Below are 22,621 nucleotides of genomic sequence, written 5' to 3'. Positions count from 1 at the left end.
CAATATCCCTAATGAACATAGATGCAAAACTCCTGAACAAATTCACCACATTCAACAGTACATTAAAAAGATTATTTTCCACAATCTAGTGAGATTTATTCTGGGGATGCAAGGATGGTTCAGTATTCTCAAATCAATCAATGTGATACACCACATCAACAAAAAGAATAAAAATCATCTTATCCCAATAGATGGAGAAAACGTTTTGCAGATGACATGAGACCCACCAAAAAACTACTAGAAACAATAAATGAATTCAGGAAAGTTTCAGGATACAAAATTAATATACAGAAATCCACTGCATTTCTATACCCTGAAAGTATAAGAGAAATTAAGAAAACAATTCCATTTATAATTATACCAAAAAAATAAAATATATAGGAATCAACTTAACCAAGAAAGTGAAACACCTGTACTGTAAAAACTATAAAGCACTGATGAAAGAAATTGAACATGACACAAATATAAAGACATACTATGCTCATGAATTGGAAGAATTAATATTGTTAAAATGTCCATACTGCCCCAAGAAACCTACAGATTTGATACAATCCCTATCAAAATACCAATAGCATTTTTCACAAGACTAGAAGAAATAATCCTAAAATTTGTATGGAAGCACAAAAAAGCCCAAACAGCCAAATCAATATTGAGAAAAATGAATGGAGATGGAGGTATCACAATCCCAGACTTCAAGATAGATTACAAAGCTGTAGTATGCAAAACAGTGTGGCACTGGCACGAAAATAGACACAGAGATCAATGGAACAGAGAGCCGAGAAATAAACCCATATTTGCACGGTCAATTAATATACTACAAAGGAGGCAAGAATATATTATGGGGAAAAGACAGTTTCTTCAATAAATGGTGCTGATAAAAATTGGACAGCCTTGTGCAAAATAATGAACTGGACCACTTTCTTACACCATACACAAAAATAAACTCAAAATATATTAAAGAACTAAGTGTGAGACATGACCATAAAAATCCTAGAAGAAAACAGACACTATTTCCTTGATATCAGCCTTAGCAACATTTTTTTTTCTAGCTATGTCTCCTCAGGCAAAAAGCAAAAATAAACTGTTGGAACCATGTCAAACTAAAAAGTTTTGCCCAGAAAAGGAAACCATGAACAAAATTAAAAGGCAACTTATTGGGTGGGATAAGATTATTTTCAAATGATATTTCTGACAAGGGGTTAATATCTAAAATATATAAATAACTGATACAATTCAATACCAAAAGCCCCACAAATAACCCAATTTAAAAAATGGACAGAGGACCTGAATAATAAATATTATTTTAAAGAAGACATACAGATGGTCAACAGTCATGTGAGAAATGCTCAACATCACTAATCATCAGGGAAATGCAAATCAAAACCACAATGAGATACCACCATACACCTATCAGAATGGCTAGAATCAAAAAGACAAGAAATAACAAATGTTGGCAAGGATGTGGAGAAAAAGGAACCCTTAGGCACTGTTGGTGAGAATGTAAATTGGTGCAGCCACTGTGGAAAACAGTGTGGAGATTCCTCAAAAAATTAAAAATAGAAATACCATACAATTCAGTAATTCCACTACTGGTTATTTATGCAAAGAAAATGAAAATGCTAATTTGAAAATATGCCTCCATGTTTACCGCAGCATTGTTTACATAGTCAAGATATAGAAGCAACCAAAATGTCCATCCATAGATGAAAGGATAAAGATGATGTCACACACACACACACACACACACACACACACAAATGGAATATTACTCAGCCACAAAAAAAGGATGAGATCTTGCCATTTCTGACATGAATGGACCTAGAGGGTATTATGCCAAGTGAAATAAGTCAGAGAAAGACAAATACCATGTGATTTCAGTTATATGAGGAATCTAAAAAACAAATGAATAAACAAAAAACAAAATCAGACCCATAAATACAGAGAACAAACTGATGGCTGCCAGAGAGTAAAGGAGTAGTGGGGGTTAGCAAAATAGGTCATGGAGAGGAGATACAGACTCCAGTAGTTATGGAATGAATAAGAGTGTTCTATGGTGACAGATGGTAGCTGCATTGTAGTGAGTATAACATAACATATAGTCTTTGAATCACTACGTTGTACACCTGAAAAATGTTAACATGTGTAAACTATGCTTCAGTTAAGGAAAAAAGCACATGACCCTCTCCAAAAGGTCACATTGTACACTTTCAATATATATGTTTGTCAATAAAATAAAAAGATCTGTGCATTTCACTGTATGTAGATTTCAATAAAAAATCATCAGAAAGAAAAAATAATCCAGTTACATGAGAAAATCTAAAACATAACCATACAAAATAGTTGGTATTTAAAAGTATGAAAAAAATGTGTCCAAGACAGAAACTAATATAAATAGAGTGAGAACTATACTAATAGGCAAAATTAATTTTAAGGCAAAAAAAAACATTTTAAGAAATAAAGAGGACCACTACACAACATAAGAAGAAAAGACATAACAGTTCTATGCTGGAATGTATTTAACAACATACTTCTTTTAGTAACTGACCTAACAAGTATGTGTGTGTGTGTTTAACTGTTCTTTTTAAATATATATATATATATATATATATATCTATACACACATATATATCTTATATATATGGAATTAATAACCACATATAGAAGATAGCACCAACAATTGCAATAACACAGTCTTTTCAAACAGGCATGAATATTTGTAAAAATTGACACATACTAGGCCAAAAACCTAATCTTGATTTTTAAAGACTTTATTTTATAAATAAAATATTTTCTATTATAAGATTATCAGTTCAAAACCAATCAAGAAAATACATACTAAAAATACAGTCTAGAAAATCTTACATGCTTAGAAATTAAGGACAACACTCTATAAAACTCATAAACTACAGCAAAAATTGTACTAACATTTTAAAAAAATATATTTGCACCCATATTATAAATACTCCACAGGGACACTGCCCCCAAAAAAGTGCATAACCTTAAATTCATATATTAAAAATTAGGGAAGGCAACATATTTCAGAACTTAGAACAACTGCAGATTTATCCTTATTTATCTAGAACAAAAGAAGAAGAAATTCAAGAAATAGGAACAAATTTGAAAAATAAGATGGGCATCTGAGTGGTTCAGTAGGTTGGGTGTCCAACTCTTGATTTAGGCTCAGGTCATGATCTCACGGTTCATGGGTTCAAGTCCCGCATCGTACTCTGCACTGACAACATGGAGCCCGCTTGGGATTTTCATTCTCCCTCTCTGCCCCTCCCCCAGTCATATGCAGGCTCGCACTCTCTCTCTCAAACAAACTTTAAAATAAAGTAAGATCGGGCCGCCTGGGTGGCGCAGTCAGTTAAGCGTCCGACTTCAGCCAGGTCACGATCTCGTCCGTGAGTTCGAGCCCCGCGTCGGGCTCTGGGCTGATGGCTCAGAGCCTGGAGCCTGTTTCCGATTCTGTGTCTCCCTCTCTCTCTGCCCCTCCCCCGTTCATGCTCTGTCTCTCTCTGTCCCAAAAATAAATAAACGTTGAAAAAATAAATAAATAAATAAAATAAAATAACGTAAGATAGAGAAACCCAAAGTTAGTTCTTTGAAAAGAATAATTGGCAATACTGTTCAAGGGGGAAAAGATGTGAAAAAAAAATATTTGAGACCCAAAATTACAAAACTACAAATCCAAGGGTATTTAAAGATATTATGAAAAGCTCTGCCAACAAATTTAAATCTTTATATGAAATGGAAAAATACCAAGAAAAAATATAACTTACCAAAACCCAACCTGCCAAAAAACACAAAACCTAGCTAATCCTGTAAATATTTTAATAAAAATGTCTTTCTGTGCCCAAAGGAGGGTTGTCCTTTAAATGAGTTTAAATAGGCCAGATACAAATCAGTCTAATTTTTCATAAGAAATCCAGAATCTAGAAAAGTGATGGAACCTGAAAAAAAAACTATAGGATAAACTCACTTATGAGCTAACACAGGTGGGAATAGAAAAAAAAAAAAAAACAGCTCAGGACATTACAAAGGTCATCAGTAACCAGCCAAATTAGAATAGGAGCTGCCTCCCATGGAAAGCATTTTCATCACTTGCCTTATATTGCTGTGCAGAGACTGTTTTCCTCACAGCTTTCTTATGGGTCACTGATTTACATCACCTGCATAGTCTTTGTGGGCACCTGAGATTATGACCTTTGCTTTAGGGCAGTGGTTCTCAAAGTGTGATCCCAGAACCAGCAGCTTCAACTTGCCACGAGTACTTACTGCATCCAAACTCTGGGGGTGGAGCCCAGCAATCTGTATTTTAACAAGCCCTCCAGGTGATTCCGATGCCCACTGTTGAGAACCCTTGTTTCTGAGGACCTGGCCCAGCCCATGGACCTCCCTGCCTGGCCATTCTTCAGTTCTGAGTCTGTTCAGTCCTGCCATAAGACGGTTGCACTCTCTTCTAATGGAAGCAGTATTTCTTTCCAAGAACCAGCAGGACCCTCAAATGCCCCCTATCAGAATGGAGCCGCCTCCCGTTTTTCCTTCCTCAATGCTATTTTAGCCACTGTGCTGTGACTGGTTATCTAGTGTCAGAAATTGACATCACAGGAGAGCTCTATGCAGGCTCCCAGGGCTCTGGTAGGAGCTTTTCATCACAAGGCAAAGATTAACATGTGAAGGAACTTAACTATTAAGTCTGCCTAACAGCAAAAGATATCAAGATAGATAGGCTACAAAGCAGAATGCAGTTACCTTTTTGTCTCTGCTTCCAGGAAATTGCCATTTCTACCCTTATTGTAGTTTTTCACAATAAAAGACAGTTTCAGAGTAGCGCCCTTTCTCAGCTCCCTGATACTTTCAAGACTGAGAGGGGAGAAAAAGATAGCAGTCATTCTGAGTCTACTTCTCTGGCCATGGAGCCCACCTGCTGATCTCAGAGCCCACAGAAGGCGCACAAGAGTAAAGGGAATTCTAATGTCCATCTGAAATGCCAGCGCGCCATCTGATCAAGTTCTCCTAGCTCTAAACACTTTTTTCTATGTTAAATTGTTTTTACCCCAGCTGTCTATTTATATGATCAGTCCGTTTGAATGTTTTTACCCCAGCTATCTATTTGTATGATCAGTCTGTTTGAATGCCACATACCAAATATGAACACATTCACCATGTCCTGAACTTGATGTCACTAATGTCAGTTATTTAAATTTTGAGAAATATTGCATACGGGGAAGTATGTATCACTGAGCCATATGCAATACTATCACTCTTATTTATAGATACTGGCTTTGGAAATACAGGTGCTAATTCCATGAAGAGGTGGGGTTTACAAAGAATGGTGTGAAGGGGCACCTGGTGGCTAAGTTGATTAAGTGTTCAACTTCAACTCAGGTCATGATCTCACAGTTCGTGAGTTCAAGCCCCACCTCAGGCTCTGCACTGACTTTGTGGAGCCTGCTCGGAATTCTCTCTCCCCTCTCTCTCTGCCTCTCTCTCTCTCTCTCTCTCTCTCTCTCTCTCTCTCTCTCTCAAATAAACAAAATTTAAAGAATGGTGTGAAGATATGATAGACAAGAAAGAAGTCCAATTTTTCTGTAAGTGGTAAGATATAGTGGAAAACATACTGGCTTTGGTATTCCACTAAACCTGGGTTTGAATCTCACCTATGCCCTTTTACTAGATGTACAACCCTGAGCAAGTCTCTTACCTTTGCATCCTTCTGTGCACTATCAAGACTAAGAGAGTATATCGAAATCATAGGGTTTTTGTGAAGGATTAAATGAGGTAATATGTATAAAGCACTTTGCACGGTGCCCATCACCTACTGATACAAGAAGTGACATATTCAAAATGCACTTCAGGAGGTAGACCCATTTGTGAAGTACACTGGAAAGAAAGGAAGAATGAGAGACAAAACTTGCGAGGCAGTCAAATAGCCTAGGTTAGAGATACATTAGTATACTGAGTAGGGAGAAGCTGTAGGCTAACTGGTCAAATAAGAGGGGGAGGGAAGAAGAAGGAAGGGGAAAGAGAAGATGGCATGAGACTGTCACCTGGAGAAGATGGATGACAGCTGTGCCATTGAGAATTGGGTGAAGGAAGCTGGAGTTGAACAAAAATATTACCAGAGGGGAAACTTATGCCTTTCTGAGGGTAAAAGGTATCAACGTTAGTACCAAGAAAAGACGTTACAAAATGCAGGATAAACTGTAAGCCAACCAGACTTTGCAGGAGAGAAACAAAGAAAATGGCACAAAACCACCTTCCTGTTTCAAAAGTGAGAGTATCAAGAGTGCGGGAGCAGCTGAATGGAGTTGGATTAAGGTCCTAGGCAAGACTGCGCTGCACAGACGTCACTCCCCATTGCTCTGATGTCAAGACCCCCCTCCTTGTATTGAGGGCAAAGTGAGAGAAACCACGTGCAAATGAAGTAAATTGTAATTAGAGGGGGCTCAGCCCCAACTTGGGGAAGAACTTATGAGGAGCCAGGAGGGATGGGGGATTTTTTCCATTACAAGGGCTGAGATGGCAAAGGGAAAAATGAGAGTTCCACAGAAGCTCAAGTCAATCTTTCACCAGTGCTACAGACCTGTCATTTTTCTTTGGGACTCTGGTTGAGTCACTGCAGGGGAAATACAAACATCAGTGGAGAACGCTGCTGCCTAGAAGCAAACATCAGGAACCCAGACTGAGAAGCATAGAAAAGCCCTCTCTTGGCACCTGTGGGATGAGGCTTGGGATTGCTCCATGGTGGTGTCCCCCCTGGTCAGCTCATTCTTCCTGCCACTTGCTGAAACCTGAGAGGGTTTGCAAGGAGTGGTGGACGCAGTACAGGGCGCCAGCAGTTGGCAGAGAGGATGCTGTTCCTTGTGAACATGTTCCAGGTGTCTGAAAGTTGGGAGCATATGAATAAAACACAGGAGACTGGTCTGAATCAGAGCAGTTGAGAGCCATGCTGAGGTCTGTGCTTCCTAAGTTGGGGTACTTTCTTGGTAAACAGAGAAGATGTTCATTCATTTCTATTTGGCAATAATACTAAAATCTAGACTATTCTGGGGATGGTCAATATTTCTCACGTTAAATTAGTTACGCAAAGATCTTTCTAAGGAGTGTTATCATGTTGGGTCATAATAATTAACATAAGTGTAGCTGATTCACCTTCTCTCCTTTTTTAATTACATACAATAAAATCCACTCTTTGAGGGTACAGTTATGTGAGTTTTCCCAAACACAGAGTGTCATGTGACCACCGCTACAATCAAGATACAAAAAAAAGTTTATCACTAAAAACCTCTCCTTGCCATTCTGCCCCTTTGTAGTCAAAGTCCTTACCCTCTCCCTCCCCCAGCAACCAAGGATCCGTTCAGCTCTTCTTTTGACAACTATTTGAGTAAGGCCAGAGATTTCTTTATGATTCCATGGTATAAAAACAATAGCAGCAGCGGTAATAGGAACAGTTAATACATACACTGCATTTCCAATGTGCCAAGCACCATTTGAGGCACTTTATAGATGAGAAAACTAAGGAGAAATCGAGAAATTTTGGAAAAGAAAGAAGTGAGGAGAGAAGAGTCTTGCGAAAGTCACCTACTACTGGCAGCCCCGGGGCTTGAGTCAGGCATGTCTAACTGGTAGGTCTCTTGCTTTAACCTCTGATGCTGCTTCTTTCGACAAAGTAGAAGGAGTATCTACCAATTTTAGAAAGCTCAGTTTAGACCTGAGATAGCCTTACTCTAAAAATAAATAAAAGTTATGTGAGAACTTGGTTAACTACACCAATAAAGCAATAATTAGCTGGGTGTGAGATAAAATGAAGCCAGGATCCTAGAACACCTTCTTTATAATCTTCATCATATGCAATGAAGACCATGCCCAGGTAGGTTATGTCCTCTGTCATAAACCTGACCAGGTTTGTAAAACAAAGCTAGAAGAATTTCCAGCACGAATACAGAAATGCTGTTTTGTTTCAATGCTCTGAGCAGCAACTCCCTCTCAAATTTACCAAAAACAAAACAAAACAAAACAACAAAATGGGATTTTTAGTGTTAGTCTTGTGTGTATTTCAGGTTGGAGTCCCCGACCCGGTCTCTGGTGATGGAGGCCCCAAAAGGAGTCGAAATAAATGCAGAAGCCGGCAACATGGAAGCCACCTGCAGAACAGAGCTGAGGCTGGAGTCCAAAGATGGAGAGGTAGGTGTGAGAAGGACACAAATTCAGAGAGATCCAGCTCCAAACAAGCCAACCTTTCCCACACCTTTCCCAGACTCCCGTGGCACTGAAGTTGATCCCACTTTCAAACAAGAGGAGCCAATCAGGTTTTGTTTCGGGAACAAATATGTTGAACAGCACCGTTATAAGCTTAACCCACAACACAGAAGAGTTATGGCTCATTGTTTGTAAGCGCTGAAGTAATAGCATGTACTACAAGTAGAGAATTATACACACGGCTATAAAAATGAATGCTATTTCTAAATTCTCTCTCTCATCACCCGAAAGTAAGATTTAGGTAGCTGGCATGATTAAGCTGTATATCATGTACATCTAACTCAAGCTGAGCTTAATTTACTCACAGTGACTTTCAAAGTTTACATTGTATGGTTCTACTTTGAGAATGGAGAGTGTGATCCAACAGCTATCCCAAATCAGAACAAGGCAAACCTTAAATAGGGTAAGACTAGGCAAGAAGACGTTGGAGGACTGAAGATATTAATTCTTCTACCCAATATAATCCAACTTTGGTGAATAGAATAGCTACTTGGGTTTGTGTAGACAAAGTAAAGCAAATCCCCAAGAAAATAAGATTGAACTGCAAACTTTTAAAAATGTCTCTGTCACGTGCATAGGTGAACTTTTCCATTTAAGAGTTTTTAAATAGATGGAAAAAATGTGTATTTTTTTAAAATCAAAACTGTATTCCACTTTTCATATCTAGTTAGAGGTTTCCCATCCCCACCTGCTTCTGTGTACCCAATCCACGTCTTGATGGGTTTGGCATTTGCTATATTTGTTTTAAAAGACCTAGTTAGATAAAGTATTCAGTTATCAAAATGGTCTCTTCAAACAGCCACAAACCCCAAATCATACACGTGTAGAAATAGTGGCTATATCACATATGCAGATTATAGCTCTCAGAATTCAGACTCTGGAGGAATTCATTATAATCTTAACAGTCATTCAAGACCAGAAAGCACTGCATATTCTTGCAGTCTTCCCATGCACACAGAGCTGGGGTGTGAAGGCCCATCCATAGTAAAGAAATTATTAACCTTGCATTTCCAAATTCATTTCACTCTAGGACTCTCATCATATTCTACATGATATACTTTTTGTAAAATGCTAATATAGACCAGTGAGACATTGTCTTGGTAGAATATATGCTTCCCTGAGGATAGAGACTTTATCTGTCACGTTCGTCTCTGAATTCCCAGGGCCTAGAATACTCAACACAGCAGTTGAACTTCATCTACTGTTTCTGAATGTCAAGAGAATAAAGGGCAGCTTCTAACTCCTCTTTCCTTCCTGTTCACTTTCTTTAGATTAAGTTAGATGCTGCGAAAATCAAACTACCTAGACTGCCTCATGGATCCTACACGCCTACAGGAACGAGGCAGAAGGTCTTCGAGATCTGCGTCTGCGCCAATGGGAGATTATTCCTGTCCCAGGCAGGAACTGGTTCCACTTGTCAGATAAACACAAGTGTCTGCCTTTGAGAGACCATCCATAGTGGACCTTGTTGGCAGCATAAAGGCCATTTTTGGCTTTAGACACTGGCTGCCAGCTATTTTTACTAGAACACAGAAAGCCTATCAAAGACCTTGTGTGTGTGTGTGTGTGTGGGTGTGGGTGTGGGTGTGGACGTGGGTGTATGCGTATGTGTGTGGGTGGCTATAAATATATATAAATATATATAAATAAATATATATATCCTCTGTATAAAATGAGGTTTCAGTACAAAAGGAACCATGGGTGACCCTGTGATATCCACCATCATTTCCATTTCAACCCTACCACCTACATGATAAAATCAAAACACTAATTCAGGCCCAATATTCCCCAGACCCTTCAAAACCACACAGTGTATCAGACTCTTACCAAATAGTCACCTACATGTTTAAGCAGCCACGCATCTTCCCCTTTAGTGTCATTACAAGGCAGTGATGGCGGGAATCTCTAAGTCACACTCAAGCACTGAGACCCTTGTATTGCAGTAGATACTTCGTTTCCGTTTTTAGCTTTCGTAAGTCTCGCCAACTTCCCCTTCTTCAAGTTAGGGATGGGGCAGTGCCATAGAAGTTGGCTGTGGGAACTCAAAATGGTGTTCTCCCTTCACAGCCGAATGTACTGGGGCCTTTGTAGTTGGATGAATGTGGAGGATGAATTTTAGCAAAGTTCAAACTGCCCACCCAACTCCTGCTATGTTTCTTCAAAATTACATATTATCCCACAGTCAAAATAGGAGTTGTAAATCAGCACAAAATAGGATAACAGCTGCTCCTCAGTCGGCTGGAAGCTACTCAGTGGCCTGACAGGAAAAGAATAAATGGGTGATATGTCTCTGTTTAAAGGAAAAAAAATGGCTCAAAGTCTGTTTCATCCTCACTTGTGACTTTATCCAGTGGACTCCAGCCTCAAAATCCTTAAGAGAGGAACCCCCACCCCAAGAGAAACCATTTGGGAATGGAAACCTAATTAAGAGGAGCCTAGAAAACCTAATTAATTTTTATATATTTCCTGGGATTGGTAGGTAATTGGGAGACTTGCCTTTTTATTTCTAAAGATACGCACAAACTCTAGCTTCAATATCCTTATATATATTTTTGTTGGGATATTTATATTCCTAAATCCACCATTATATTTTCTCCAAGAATACCGACCCAGCAATCACTGATCTAAAATACCTGCCCCCAGAAATGGTCACTGGAAATTAATATAAACTGAGTCAAGTGTCTCTCTCAGACTCACCGTGTCCCCAACGGCCCAGCGAAATCACTCCCCCATACGTGGAGGCACCTCCCTAGTTCCCGCCATCAGCTACCTCTCATCCCTCCACCTTCATCGTCATGCTCCAGGGTCACCCTGGCCAGCTCTTGTGCTGGGACAGGGGATTACACCATCTCTGTTCAAAGAGGGAGAAATGTGCCTATGCCTTAAGTCAATGCACTCAGCAAGGAGAAGCACATCCTATTTATCTTGTTGTTACCTGTAGTTTATTTTTGGGCGATTGGAGGGGGAATGGTTTAGTCATGAGTGGGCATCTTAAAAACTGGTAGACAAACCAGGTGGCTGACAGACATGGACTCTCAGGAGCCCGTATGGAGTTGTAACTGGCTTAGACAGTCCTGGATGCCGTTTGGCAAGCAGCGGCCCCACAATCCTAAGTGAGGTCATATTGGTAGGCCTGGATGGCATTTGCGTTTTTTTTTTCTTCAACAAGGTTTTAATTTTTCTTACTTCACAAGCAGAGAAAGTTTTGGAAACGAATATGAGGTTTGATATTTTTGAGATGACACTCAAGCATCAGGCTGAGGTTTGTATACAAAGGATGTAAAAAGCAAGCTGTGTGTTGCTTTAGGAGTGGGGCGGGGGGTGAGGAGGGGTGGTTTCCTAGCTTGACCAGCAGCCCTGCTGGCTTCCAGACCCCATACCCCCTCCAGTCACTCCTTCTCGGTATCCCATGTAGAGGAATTGAGTTGTTCACGGGCAAGACTACTTAGTTTGCAACACTAAGAGTCTAAAAAGGAAAACCCTAAAAACATGTTAAGTTGCTCTCCATCGGTATTCTTTCCTGTAGGATCATACTGCCAGAATCTGCATGTACTATATACAGGGTTTTGCCAAATAGAAGAAGCCCCCCTTGGCCCCGAGGAGCATACCCCGCCCCGTCATTCAAATAAACAGTAGTAGCTGTGAGGCCCTCCATGGCTAATTACCTTAAGACTAAGTGTTTTTAAGCAGAGAGACCATCTTTGTATTTTACCATCTCAAGTACACTATATATGGATGACAAGAAAACAGAAGGTTCCCTGAACCTCTTCCCTCTGAGTTTGTTCTAATCGTTATATGAAAGTCTAAGATGAGCCCCTTGGTAATTTTATGCCAATATAAAAAAAAAAAAAGTAATGGGAGCCCACTTGCAGAATTTAATCCTAAAGGTAATCAGATCACAAATAGGATAAAAATAATAATAGCAAACCAAGAATAGAAATGAAGCACCTGTGGGGGACAGACATAATAAAAAATTCTGGTTTTCATTTGTGCTAAGTGACCACATTATACCAGGTAATAAGCAGGAAACTTGGCATAGATTAAATCATGTATTTCAGTTCTGACTGCAGAATTCGGTAAAATGAATTTTAAGTTCTTAAGTGTATAATTTTTTTCTCCCAACTTCCTCCAACTAGAAAATTTGTCCATGGTCATGAGAAAAAGTTTTAATTCTGGAAAAAAAAAATCTTTTACATTAAAATCTGATAAACTTTAATTTTAGAAATTGAGATTCTTTCTCATCTTTATATATAATATCTTCTAGACAATCACGTCTTTGAGGATATTAAGGAGCAGGGGGTATAACAAAGAGTTCAAATGAATCGTCAATATTCTAGAAGTTCTAGTATGCTAATATTCTTCAGAAGATTTTTAAAAATTAAAGTGATCTCCAAACGTTTAGCCCTCATTTATATTTGTTATCTGTTCAATAAGTCATAAAAGTTCAGTGGTAACCTACTAACATATGACAAAGGTTGTCAAAAGCCCTTATGGTGGCATCTCTGTAGGTGGAAACTCGGTGTGAGGCTTTTTAATTGTTCTTTTTCCCAAGGGATAGATCTTATAAACTTGAATTGGCTTTAACTTCCTTTAGGTCAGTTTCCTTTGGATGGTTTTCATTGTACATCCATCAACCATAGACCAAAGATTGCTTAAAGTTTAACTCTAGAGCAGGTGTCAGCAAATTGTGGTCCCTAGACCAAACTTGGGTCATCACCAGTCTTTGTAGATAAAGTTTTATTGTAACACAGACACATTTATTCATTTCCTTGATGTCTGTGGCTGATTTCATTCTGTGACAGCAGGGCCAAGTAACTGTGTCAGAGACTTCATGGCCTGCAAAGCATAAAATACAATTTGGATCTTTACAGAAAAAGTTTGCCAACCCCTGACGTAGAGGTCATTTGTGCCATGTGTTAGACCTGGAAGGAATTCCAAGGAAGCATGGAGTAACCCTACATTTCCCTGGATGCTTGGAAATATAAATACTTGCCTACAGAAAAAAAGATTAGCCCTATGCTATGTATAAAAGTGATCCACTTGTCTTAGAAATCCAAGTTCACAGGATTCTTGAGAAAAGGGAAGATGGAATCAGAGGAAGCCTTGGTACAAAAGGAAAGCTGTGATTCTCCAAGAGTTGTCTTAGAACCCTTAATAGAGAGGTGCTTTCTCTGGTCAGCATTGTGTAAGACAAGAAGAGAAGCAAAGGTCCTATAATTAAATTTAGAATCTTTCTCCTGAAGAGACTGTTCTGCAGTTTCATAGGTTCCAGCTCACCATCACCTGTTCCAGAAAAACGCACATTCCATGGTCCTCCAGAGAACACTTTTGACCTAACGTATTTTGTTGACGTCCATCACCTCAGTTATTTATACCTCCAGTGTGCTTACCATTCCTACATCCCCACCAGGCCTGAATGGTTGGTGGGACCAATAAATAATGTTAAAAGAATAATAAGAAATTTTGGAGGCAGCATCTGAAAATATGTGGGAAGAAAAAAATACAGTAAAAGTCTTTTATGAAGGTGTTTTGTTGGGGAAACCAGATCAATACCAGTTTGATTTTGTTTTCAAGGAGTTGGGTCTGTGTTCTTTGGTGTAGCAGGAGTGCAAAAAAAGACCTATTTTGAATTCTACCCTGTCTACCTCTGTGTAGTAAGGCAAGTTCCTACCAGAGATTTCTCCCTTCAGTCAATAGCCTATTGCTAAGTCCATACTTTTATTCAATATTGTTAAAATAGCATCAATAATGAATGACTCTTTGTAAGCATGAATGTTCATGTCAGAAAGATCTTTTTAAGGAAATCGACCACCATTTATCAGACCCTAATCAATGTCACAGAAAGAGCCCTTTTGCATTTTATCTGGATTCAACCAAAAGGGGATTAAATTGGCAACACTGCCCTCCACAGAAGCAACTCCATGAGAATATCTTGCTTTTGTTTATTTTAGGCAAAAGGTAGCATGATGTTTGGACCAAAGAGACAAACAGATCCATATAAGCACCTGATCCTTGTTTTTTAAGGCTCTGTGAAAGGTGAGAACCTCATTTAAGTAAGTTACAAACAAGACTATTTGCTCTCTTTCCCCAGCACTAGGAAATCTTAGGCACAAAAGGATAACGAAGCAGTTTCTGGAATGATACATTTGCATGGTGCTCCAGTAGCAGGTGGGGGAAAAAGTTATAATAAAAGAAACAACCTTAGAAAACAGGCTTTTTATCTCAAAGATAAAAATGTATCTCTTTTGGTCTTTTATCACTTTCTCCTCAGGGGAAGGTTCCCCCCCTTCCAACATATTTCCAGTGAAATAGTCAAAACTACTGCATTGGGATGTCAGATGCATCTCTTTCTTTGTGGCAATCTGAATTTAAAATTGTACGGTTGCCTCTGAATTTCTCATTCACAAAGCTAAACCCACTGATAGGAGATAAAGCAGTCTGAAGCCTGCTGCTTCCACTAGCACACCACACACATTAGCACTTTCTAACGCAATGGGATTTCTATGGTTCTGAAAAGCTTTCTTCATAATGGAGTCCTTGACATTTCTCAAGGCAGGTCTGAATGGCAAAGGAAAAATAATTATTTGTGGGAAGTCCTTGTTTTGAGTATTGTTAGAGCACAAGTGTGGAAAAAAATAGCAAGTTTGGGGTGACTCATGCTCACAGAAGTTATTTGCTTTGGTTTTACCCCCCCACACACACACACACTTACAGTTGCAGATACCTTGATAGAGTACAAAATTAGCATCTTCCTGGGAGAAAAGACAGCAGTTCAAGAATGTGAGGCCCCTTGATGCAATAGGCAGTGTGATGTCATCAACAGTGTTGATGATGTCATCAAATCCATTACTGAACAGTCTCAGAAGGTCAACAGCAATGCTAACTGCTACTCCTCACTGTCAGCCCAGCAAGTGTGAATATCATCAGTTCCATGTCCATGAATTTTGCAATTAGAATAGAAGAAAGGAAAACTTGCTGTAAGCAAGAAGTTTTTTTTAGAATCTAAAGCCACCTGTCATAATAGGAAGCCAAAGTAGTCCAAGATGCCTCATTAGGCATGTAGACATCCTCAGTAGCGAATGAGGGGATGTTGCTTCATTGCTGAGCCCTAGCTGAGGCCAGATAAATACAACAAACATGAAGAAGGAAACATCTGTTTTACCTAAAATCTACTCTGCCCCTGCTAGACTTGCCTAGTGGTCTCTCGTCTGCCATTGTCTTCACAGCCTACTTCTCCATTTGGGTTATTTGGGGACAGTCAGAGTTAGCTCAGATTTCATCATGTGAGAAATTCCCAGCTGACAAGTTTGGTTACATAGGAACAGTATAGCAAAGGAGTGTCCTAAGGCAGGAAAATGATAATTGTTAACGAGGAAGATGTTGGTGATGATACTGAATTTGGGGGTTACAGATTCTTTTGAGAATCTGAGCAAAGTTCTCAACCTTCTCTCCAAAAAGTATCACACCCTCAAAATTTAACATAAAATGGAAGTGACTTTTATGGATCTGAAGCCTTCTCTAAGATATGTCAAATGTTGGATTCTATTCTCCAGTTTTAATAATAATTTTCATTGATGTTCATTAAGCACTATATGTTAGGCACAATGCTGAGTGTTTTATATGCACTCACTTATTTCATCCTCAAAACAATCCTTTGAGTTAAGTTCTATTATAGTTCCAATTTACAGATGTGGAAACTGAGGCTTAAAGAGATTAGGAAACTTGCCCAAAGCCACTCGTTAGAAAATGGCAGAGCTAGAATGTGGGTCTAACTCCAACCCACTATGCTATGAAGTCACCAATATGTCAAACTATTTTTCAAGGTGTTGAGAAGTGTCTCCTACCAGCTGTTAGACTAGACCTTCTTGGGTGGATGAGGCTATAAAACTTTTATCTCTATAGTCTCTCATCCATGACAGCATCCAGTACTAAAGTAGAGATATCTGCAGTGAAAATATAAGTGATCTGTCTGAACAATAGAATCTGGAACCAAAAAAAGCTTTTTTTTTGCTTGCTGTATTTGATTCTTGTTAAGTCAGACTTCTTGTCCTTACAATAAGGATGCCTGGGGTGTCAGCATTACAGTTAAGAGAAAATTGTAATACTTAGTGATTTATAGGCATAGGCTAAGCAAGTCAGCATTTCTGCACACATACATTTCCTTCTCCTATTCCTCACTTCAAAAGACAAAGATCTTATTTTAGATGAGGTCTTGATTATCATACTTCCTGACCTTTACTTGTGGCAAAACTTAAGGAAAGAATCAAATAGAAGGGAACTCAATCTCTGCCATTGTAGCAAGAACTCAGTTAGCATTATGTATTCAATACCCAAGGTGGCCACTTAGGCTCTAATAATGGCTGGAGACCCACATGCCATACCTTGTCAACCATTACTAATGGGCCATACCCCTCCCTGTGAGCAGAATTCTTCTTGACAAAGCACTCAGACCATCACAACCATTGATCTGAGTTGGAAATGGGACCTATTTGCCAATTCTTGTCTGAACAGTGGCTCTCTTTAACCTTGAACCTATACATTTTAACTGGTGTCCTAGATTCAGCAATGAGATTGGTGGCATTCTAACTACTGAAGGAGAAGATGAGTACATCTGAAGTCCCTTACAACTTGGTGGCTTTGGAGCACTTTCATCTTTTGAGCAAAGGGACGAGGGTTTGATATGTAAGAGTTAAAAGACCTAAAATCATTTTGAAGAATTAACTCAGCCAGGGACCATCTGAATGGGTTATAAACCAGTATGCCCATATTAAGGTCCTATCATCAATCTGCCCCCACCCAGAGCTGAGAGAACACAGCAGCAAAGAGACTGGGGTTCATCCTGCTTTTCTTGCTTTCTCAACAGCACATATCTGATCTATTGGGTGTTTGTAGACAGAACTTCCCACTGCTGCCAACAGACACAGACCCAGTACGAGCCAGAGTCCTATAATCCCCTCTGGCTCAACCTTACCCCATAAAACCTTAATAAAGGGATGAGTTCAAAAATGTCAAAAGCCCTGTTTCAGGGTAAGTCATTCAGTAATTTTCTTTTACTGATCAATGTGTCCCAATGGCAAATCAGAAATGGGTACCCTTAATGAGTCTCATGGAACTAACATCACCAGAGCCAAAAATTAGGTTCCCTGATAAGGAGGGGTGGGGGGGGGAGGTTTAAGCAGCAAAGGGAAGAGTTGGCACACCTGAATTTTGGATAGACACAAAATTGGCTTATTTTGTATGCAGTGTTTTGGTGAGGGGTGGGGTTGGAGTTTTCTATGTATTAACCACCTACCTCCTCAGTAAAGTTTCTCCCTTTGAGGCCATGAAGGAAAAACACACCTCTTAAGGAGGTCATATTTTAAAGGGAAAAGTTAGAGACCATCCGTCATTGTTCTGGCTAGATACGCCCCTGGAGGAGCCAGGTTCTGGTGCTTTTCACAGAAAAGAGGACAAAGAAGTCTCACTTGCTTGGAGACTTTGAAAAAGGAACCCCATTCCCATAAAGCAATTGAGTTCAGCCTTTGGGTTATTTTGGGCTTTGTTTTGTTTTTCTCTGGGTTTGGGTTTGATGTAAGAGGAAGAGCCTTTTAGTTTAGTTTTGTTTTGTTTTGTTTTAAATAACATCGATCCTTGCACACTCTATGCAAAAATTTTGTAAGCATTGCAATAATGCTATGAACTACAAGGAACTATTTTAACTTTATTACACTTTCTGTATAAAAAAAATTTGTATTTAATATTATTTCAACTGCAGTCTTGTAAAATATATTAATAAAAATAATGATTGGTAAGAAGGAAAGCACCCTTGTCCACTTCTTTAGGGACTTCCTCTTTCACAGTTGATAAGTCAGTCACTCCTATTGACTCTACTTCAGAAATAAATTTTCAGATGAACTTCTCTTCCGCATTTCTTTGATCAGTGGCCTGACATGTTGATTAAGCCACTTTTGGCTCTCAGAAGAGATTCACACAGGCTGCCTCATAAAAGAGAGCTTATTTTTACAGTAATACATGGCCTGGAATTGGGAAGTCCCCAGGATTTGAAGCAGGTCAGGAAAACAGCTTCGACCGCTCCCCTGATGTCCTGCATAGGCTCCTTTTGCTACGTTATACTACACCCCCTTTTGAATCCAATGTGACTGGTCAATTTTAGGTAAAACCCTTTTAATCAGACTACCTTAGCATTCCTGGTCTGCCTATGAATAAGCCACATTTGAGCCAGGGGCCCATTCTTGACCTAATCACCTTTCATTGTCTTCCAAAGAATACCCTAGCATCACTGCCCTAGATGGGGCCGTGAGTGAAACAATTTACGATAGAAGGCATCTCAACAGAACCACTCCAATCTACCCACCACAGTCAATCCTCTATGTTGAGCATCTCCTGTCTCCTGGCCTTCCACAATGCTGAGTTTTCACACATACTACCATCCGCCTAGAATGCCCTTCCATCTAGTACCACCCGACCCCAGGACATCATCCTTCAGGATCCTATTCCCATATCATCTTGTCTCAGTGGCCTTCATTATTCTTCCTCAAATCCCCTATGAATTTGTTCTGATTTCTCCTATAATTCTACATTGTACTGTGCTTTATTTATTTACCTTCCAACCTGGAGCCGTAGAATGCTTATATTCATTTTTAAACTTTATAAAAGAGTAACGACATTTAAATTGATCCTCATAATATGTTTTAAGGTAGATAAGTCATTTTCTCATCTAGGAAATCTAAGATAAATTTTACATAACCAATTCATGACAGAACCGGTGTCCATTCCCAACTATATGTTTCATGATACGCTACATCTCAACAAATTTAGCTCCTGATTACAAATGACACTAAAGCAGTATTACTGAATTCTCAAGGTAAAAGGCTAAGATAAAAATTTGATTCCCATGCAGGGTATAGTTTGTCTGGGGGTATTGGGAGGTGGGAATATACCACACACAAAAAAATCTAAATCAAAGAGAGTTAAATCAGAGAAATCACCATTCAAGAGACCTGATGCATGGATGGACAAAAATGAAGTGTCTCTAAAATGATAAAGAAACACTAATAGAGGGAAAGACACTAGTGAGTCAAATTAATTGACATCAATGTTGATACAAAATTGGAAAGCAGAAAAAATAACCAGGAAACTAAAAAGAACTCTATTCCTTTACTTCTTTGAAAGGAAAATTTTTTAAGTGGGAAATAAGTATAAATCAGCAACTTTTACATTTCCTCTGATCATGACTCCTTTAAAAAAGATGTAAGATTCTGTAACCCACTTAATAATCCAGACTTGCTTTGTCAGAGTTAAAAGACCCAAAGGTGAGGAACAGGCATCACAGTGCAGAGACGTACATTGTGAACAACAGGTTTGAATTAGCTTCTCCAATTAAGTCCAATGATGGGTTCATTTTGGTTCATGAATGCCAAATTTTAATTACTCTCAATAATACCAAACACTTAAAATTCATGATTAATTTACAGGCCCCAAGGAAGACTCTCATGACCTATTAATGGACAGACAGCATATAAGCCTTTGGAACTCCCTAGCACAAGAATTAAACATGAATATAAAATGCTTGTGAAATATTTCAAGATAACTCTTAATAGAATTTAAAGTGGGCATACAAAATATGAGGACAGAATCTTCCAAATTATAATATATTTTAACAGGAAGTAAGAATTTTCAAGTGGCAAAATTTAGGAAATAGATACTAAATCAAAAGTAGAAGCTACAACACTAAATCATCTGTTTTAACTTATTATGAGACTTAAGTCAAAAGTTGCACTTAAAACAGGCTGGGCAAAAATTAACCCATACAACTTGAATAAAAGTAAAATCATCTTTTAAAGTAAACTTTATGATAAAAAATATTAGGAGACATTCAGATGAACAACGTATGATGATGAAATTAGTCTTACTGATATACATGATTAAACCATTATACTGATCAGACAAGTAATAAAAACAAAAACCTACAACTTTGAAATATAAGAAGAAAATTGACAAATATGATTGTAGTAGGAAATTTTTTCCACTCTTTATCTTCTAAATTGCAACTTGGCAAAGCACAAAATAAATAAATAAATAAATAATAAACATGCACACACACCCTTAAACGTGGCACCAAAGAAACAACTTCTCTTTGACAGGCTATGATCATATAGAAGAAATAAATATCTCAAAATGAAAAAAGTTAAAACAACCTTTGTTTTTAGGCTAAGTTCTCTGAAAGTAGAAATAGATGATATATTTTATATTAACAGAAAATCCTAGGAATTTCCTAATTGAAAAACACTTCCCTAACTAATCTATGATTTGGGAAAAGAACCCAGCCTATCTACAGCTTAATAATTAAAAACAGTACAAATTATTAAATTTGGCCAAAGAAGACTTCCGAAATAAAAGCATTTACACATATCAATTGAGAAATGAATAAATAAAGCACTGAAGTTTCCAAAACAACCAACAAAACAACAAAATCAATAAATATAAGGGGGCATAAATAATTCTGCATCCTACCTCTTTAAAAAGTCAAAAACAAAAATCTAAAATAGACAAACCTGCTCAGAAATTTTAAAAAACATAAAAATAAGTTTGAGACACACATGTAAAATTTTAAATATGTTCTAGCATGTTTTACAACATGATTTTTTCCTTATGAAAAAAACAGAAAAACTCTATAAAGTGTACAATTTATAAAAAATTAAATTAACCTAAATTAACAAGGTAAAAGTTAGTGCTGGTTTCTTAAGTGCAAGTAAAATAGTTTTATGTAGGAAATGCCATCCAAGATATAACTTTTCCAGTATCAACACATTATTGCTTATATTTTATTTATAATATACATGCAAACATATATTCATAAATTATGTATACAGAAAAAAAAATACTGTGAGATCTGTTGTAACCTATACAAAAAAATATTAAAAACTTTAAGAGAAATAAATCAGATAAATCTAAAAGGAAGAGATCAACGGTTAGTTGAACAGACTAACACTGGTAAAGATTTTGTCTTCCTTCAAGTTAACTTACACATTTAACAAAATTCCATCAAAACCCCAACAGAAATTTTCTGGGAAGTAAACAAAATAAATCTAAAGTTTATTGGGCAAAATAAAATAGAAAAAAAAAAGTTAAGGAATATTCTCCACAAAAAAAGGCACTAAAATGATGGACTATTTCAAAACACAAAATAGCAATAATGAAGATAGTGATATTTCAAAAATAGATACACAGATCAATTGCATTTAGTATTATTTCTCTATTAGGCAAACATCCTTCTCTTTTCTTTAGGTGGTCATTCAGCTCACAAATGGGCAATCTTGACAATGAAACAAACAGCTGCAGATATTAAATACGCAATGAGGGTGTGTGTCTGGCGCCAGGGAAGCAGATAGTTGGAATATTACTACAAACCAAAGAAAAATATATTGAGTATTTGACTGCTATTAGGAAAGCTGATCAGCAAATTTATGGGTGATGATAGAGAGAGGGAGCTTTAGACTTACACTTTGAATGACCTCCACGGAACCAGGGTTAAATGTATTTGCTCATCTAGCATCTATTAAATGTTCATTCTCTTCTAAATAAATAACACACTCTCCTTTGCCTTTGAATATCCCACAGTCCAGTAGGGTGGACAGAGATCTAAAGAGGCCAATTACAACATAGTATGAAGAGCTATGAAAAAGATAAGAAAAAAATTAACAGGAAATTGCCTACCCAGGATCTGAGGAAGAATAACAAGAAATTGCAAAGAGGAGAGAATAGCAAATTGAAGCATATGCAATTTTGTAGTTCCTGCTTCCCCATCCCACCCCCAAACACAAGAGAACATTTTTTAAAAAAAGAATAATAGAATAGCAAAAAACAGGAGAAATGGTTAAAAATGTTATGCTTTTAGTTCAAATTAATAAGAAAATCATCAAGAAATCATTAAATAAATGAACAAAAGAGATGATAAGCACATTATTCACACAAGAAAAAATATATACTTTTCATTCTAAAAACACTGGAAGATGTAACAGAGAATTAATAACCACTTTTCAAGGAGAACAAAAGAATGCCTACTATATTAAATATTTACTTTGACTTTAAAATACAATCTGATTTCAGAAATGTTAAAAAGTCCAACCTAGATCCTACTAAATAAAGTGTGGTTAAATCTATCAAATAAATGTGGTTAAACATGCTCATACCCTTGCAAAGAAAATGGAATTAAATCAATGAGATTTTTTAACATACCAAATGGGTTAAATAGTGACCATTTAAGGGCCCTGTAATTAGGTTGTATTTTATACTCTATGTTTAACCCTCTAAGGTAGATAATATCTCCATTTTACAGAAATAATGTTCAAACAAA

General features: G+C 37.8%; 1 protein-coding gene across 1 annotated transcript in view; it reads left to right on the top strand.

Annotated features, from left to right (window-relative positions):
- The window catches only part of SGCD (sarcoglycan delta), a 576,378-nt gene extending 566,498 nt beyond the window's left edge, over positions 1-9,880 (top strand). The window contains exons 8-9 of the mRNA XM_047092045.1: positions 8,067-8,190; positions 9,537-9,880. Coding sequence (XP_046948001.1) covers positions 8,067-8,190; positions 9,537-9,710 — 298 coding nt within the window. The 3' untranslated portion in view covers positions 9,711-9,880. The remainder of the gene's footprint in view (positions 1-8,066; positions 8,191-9,536) is intronic.
- Positions 9,881-22,621: the final 12,741 nt, after the last annotated feature.

The sequence above is a fragment of the Lynx rufus genome, unplaced genomic scaffold, assembly GCF_022079265.1.
Source record: "Lynx rufus isolate CCGP_SWC_20201006 ecotype Redwood Valley unplaced genomic scaffold, mLynRuf1.p SCAF_1, whole genome shotgun sequence".
Taxonomy (NCBI): domain Eukaryota; kingdom Metazoa; phylum Chordata; class Mammalia; order Carnivora; family Felidae; genus Lynx; species Lynx rufus.
The sequence above is the reverse complement of the archived record's forward strand: the minus strand, read 5'-3'. Positions and strand labels throughout refer to the sequence as shown.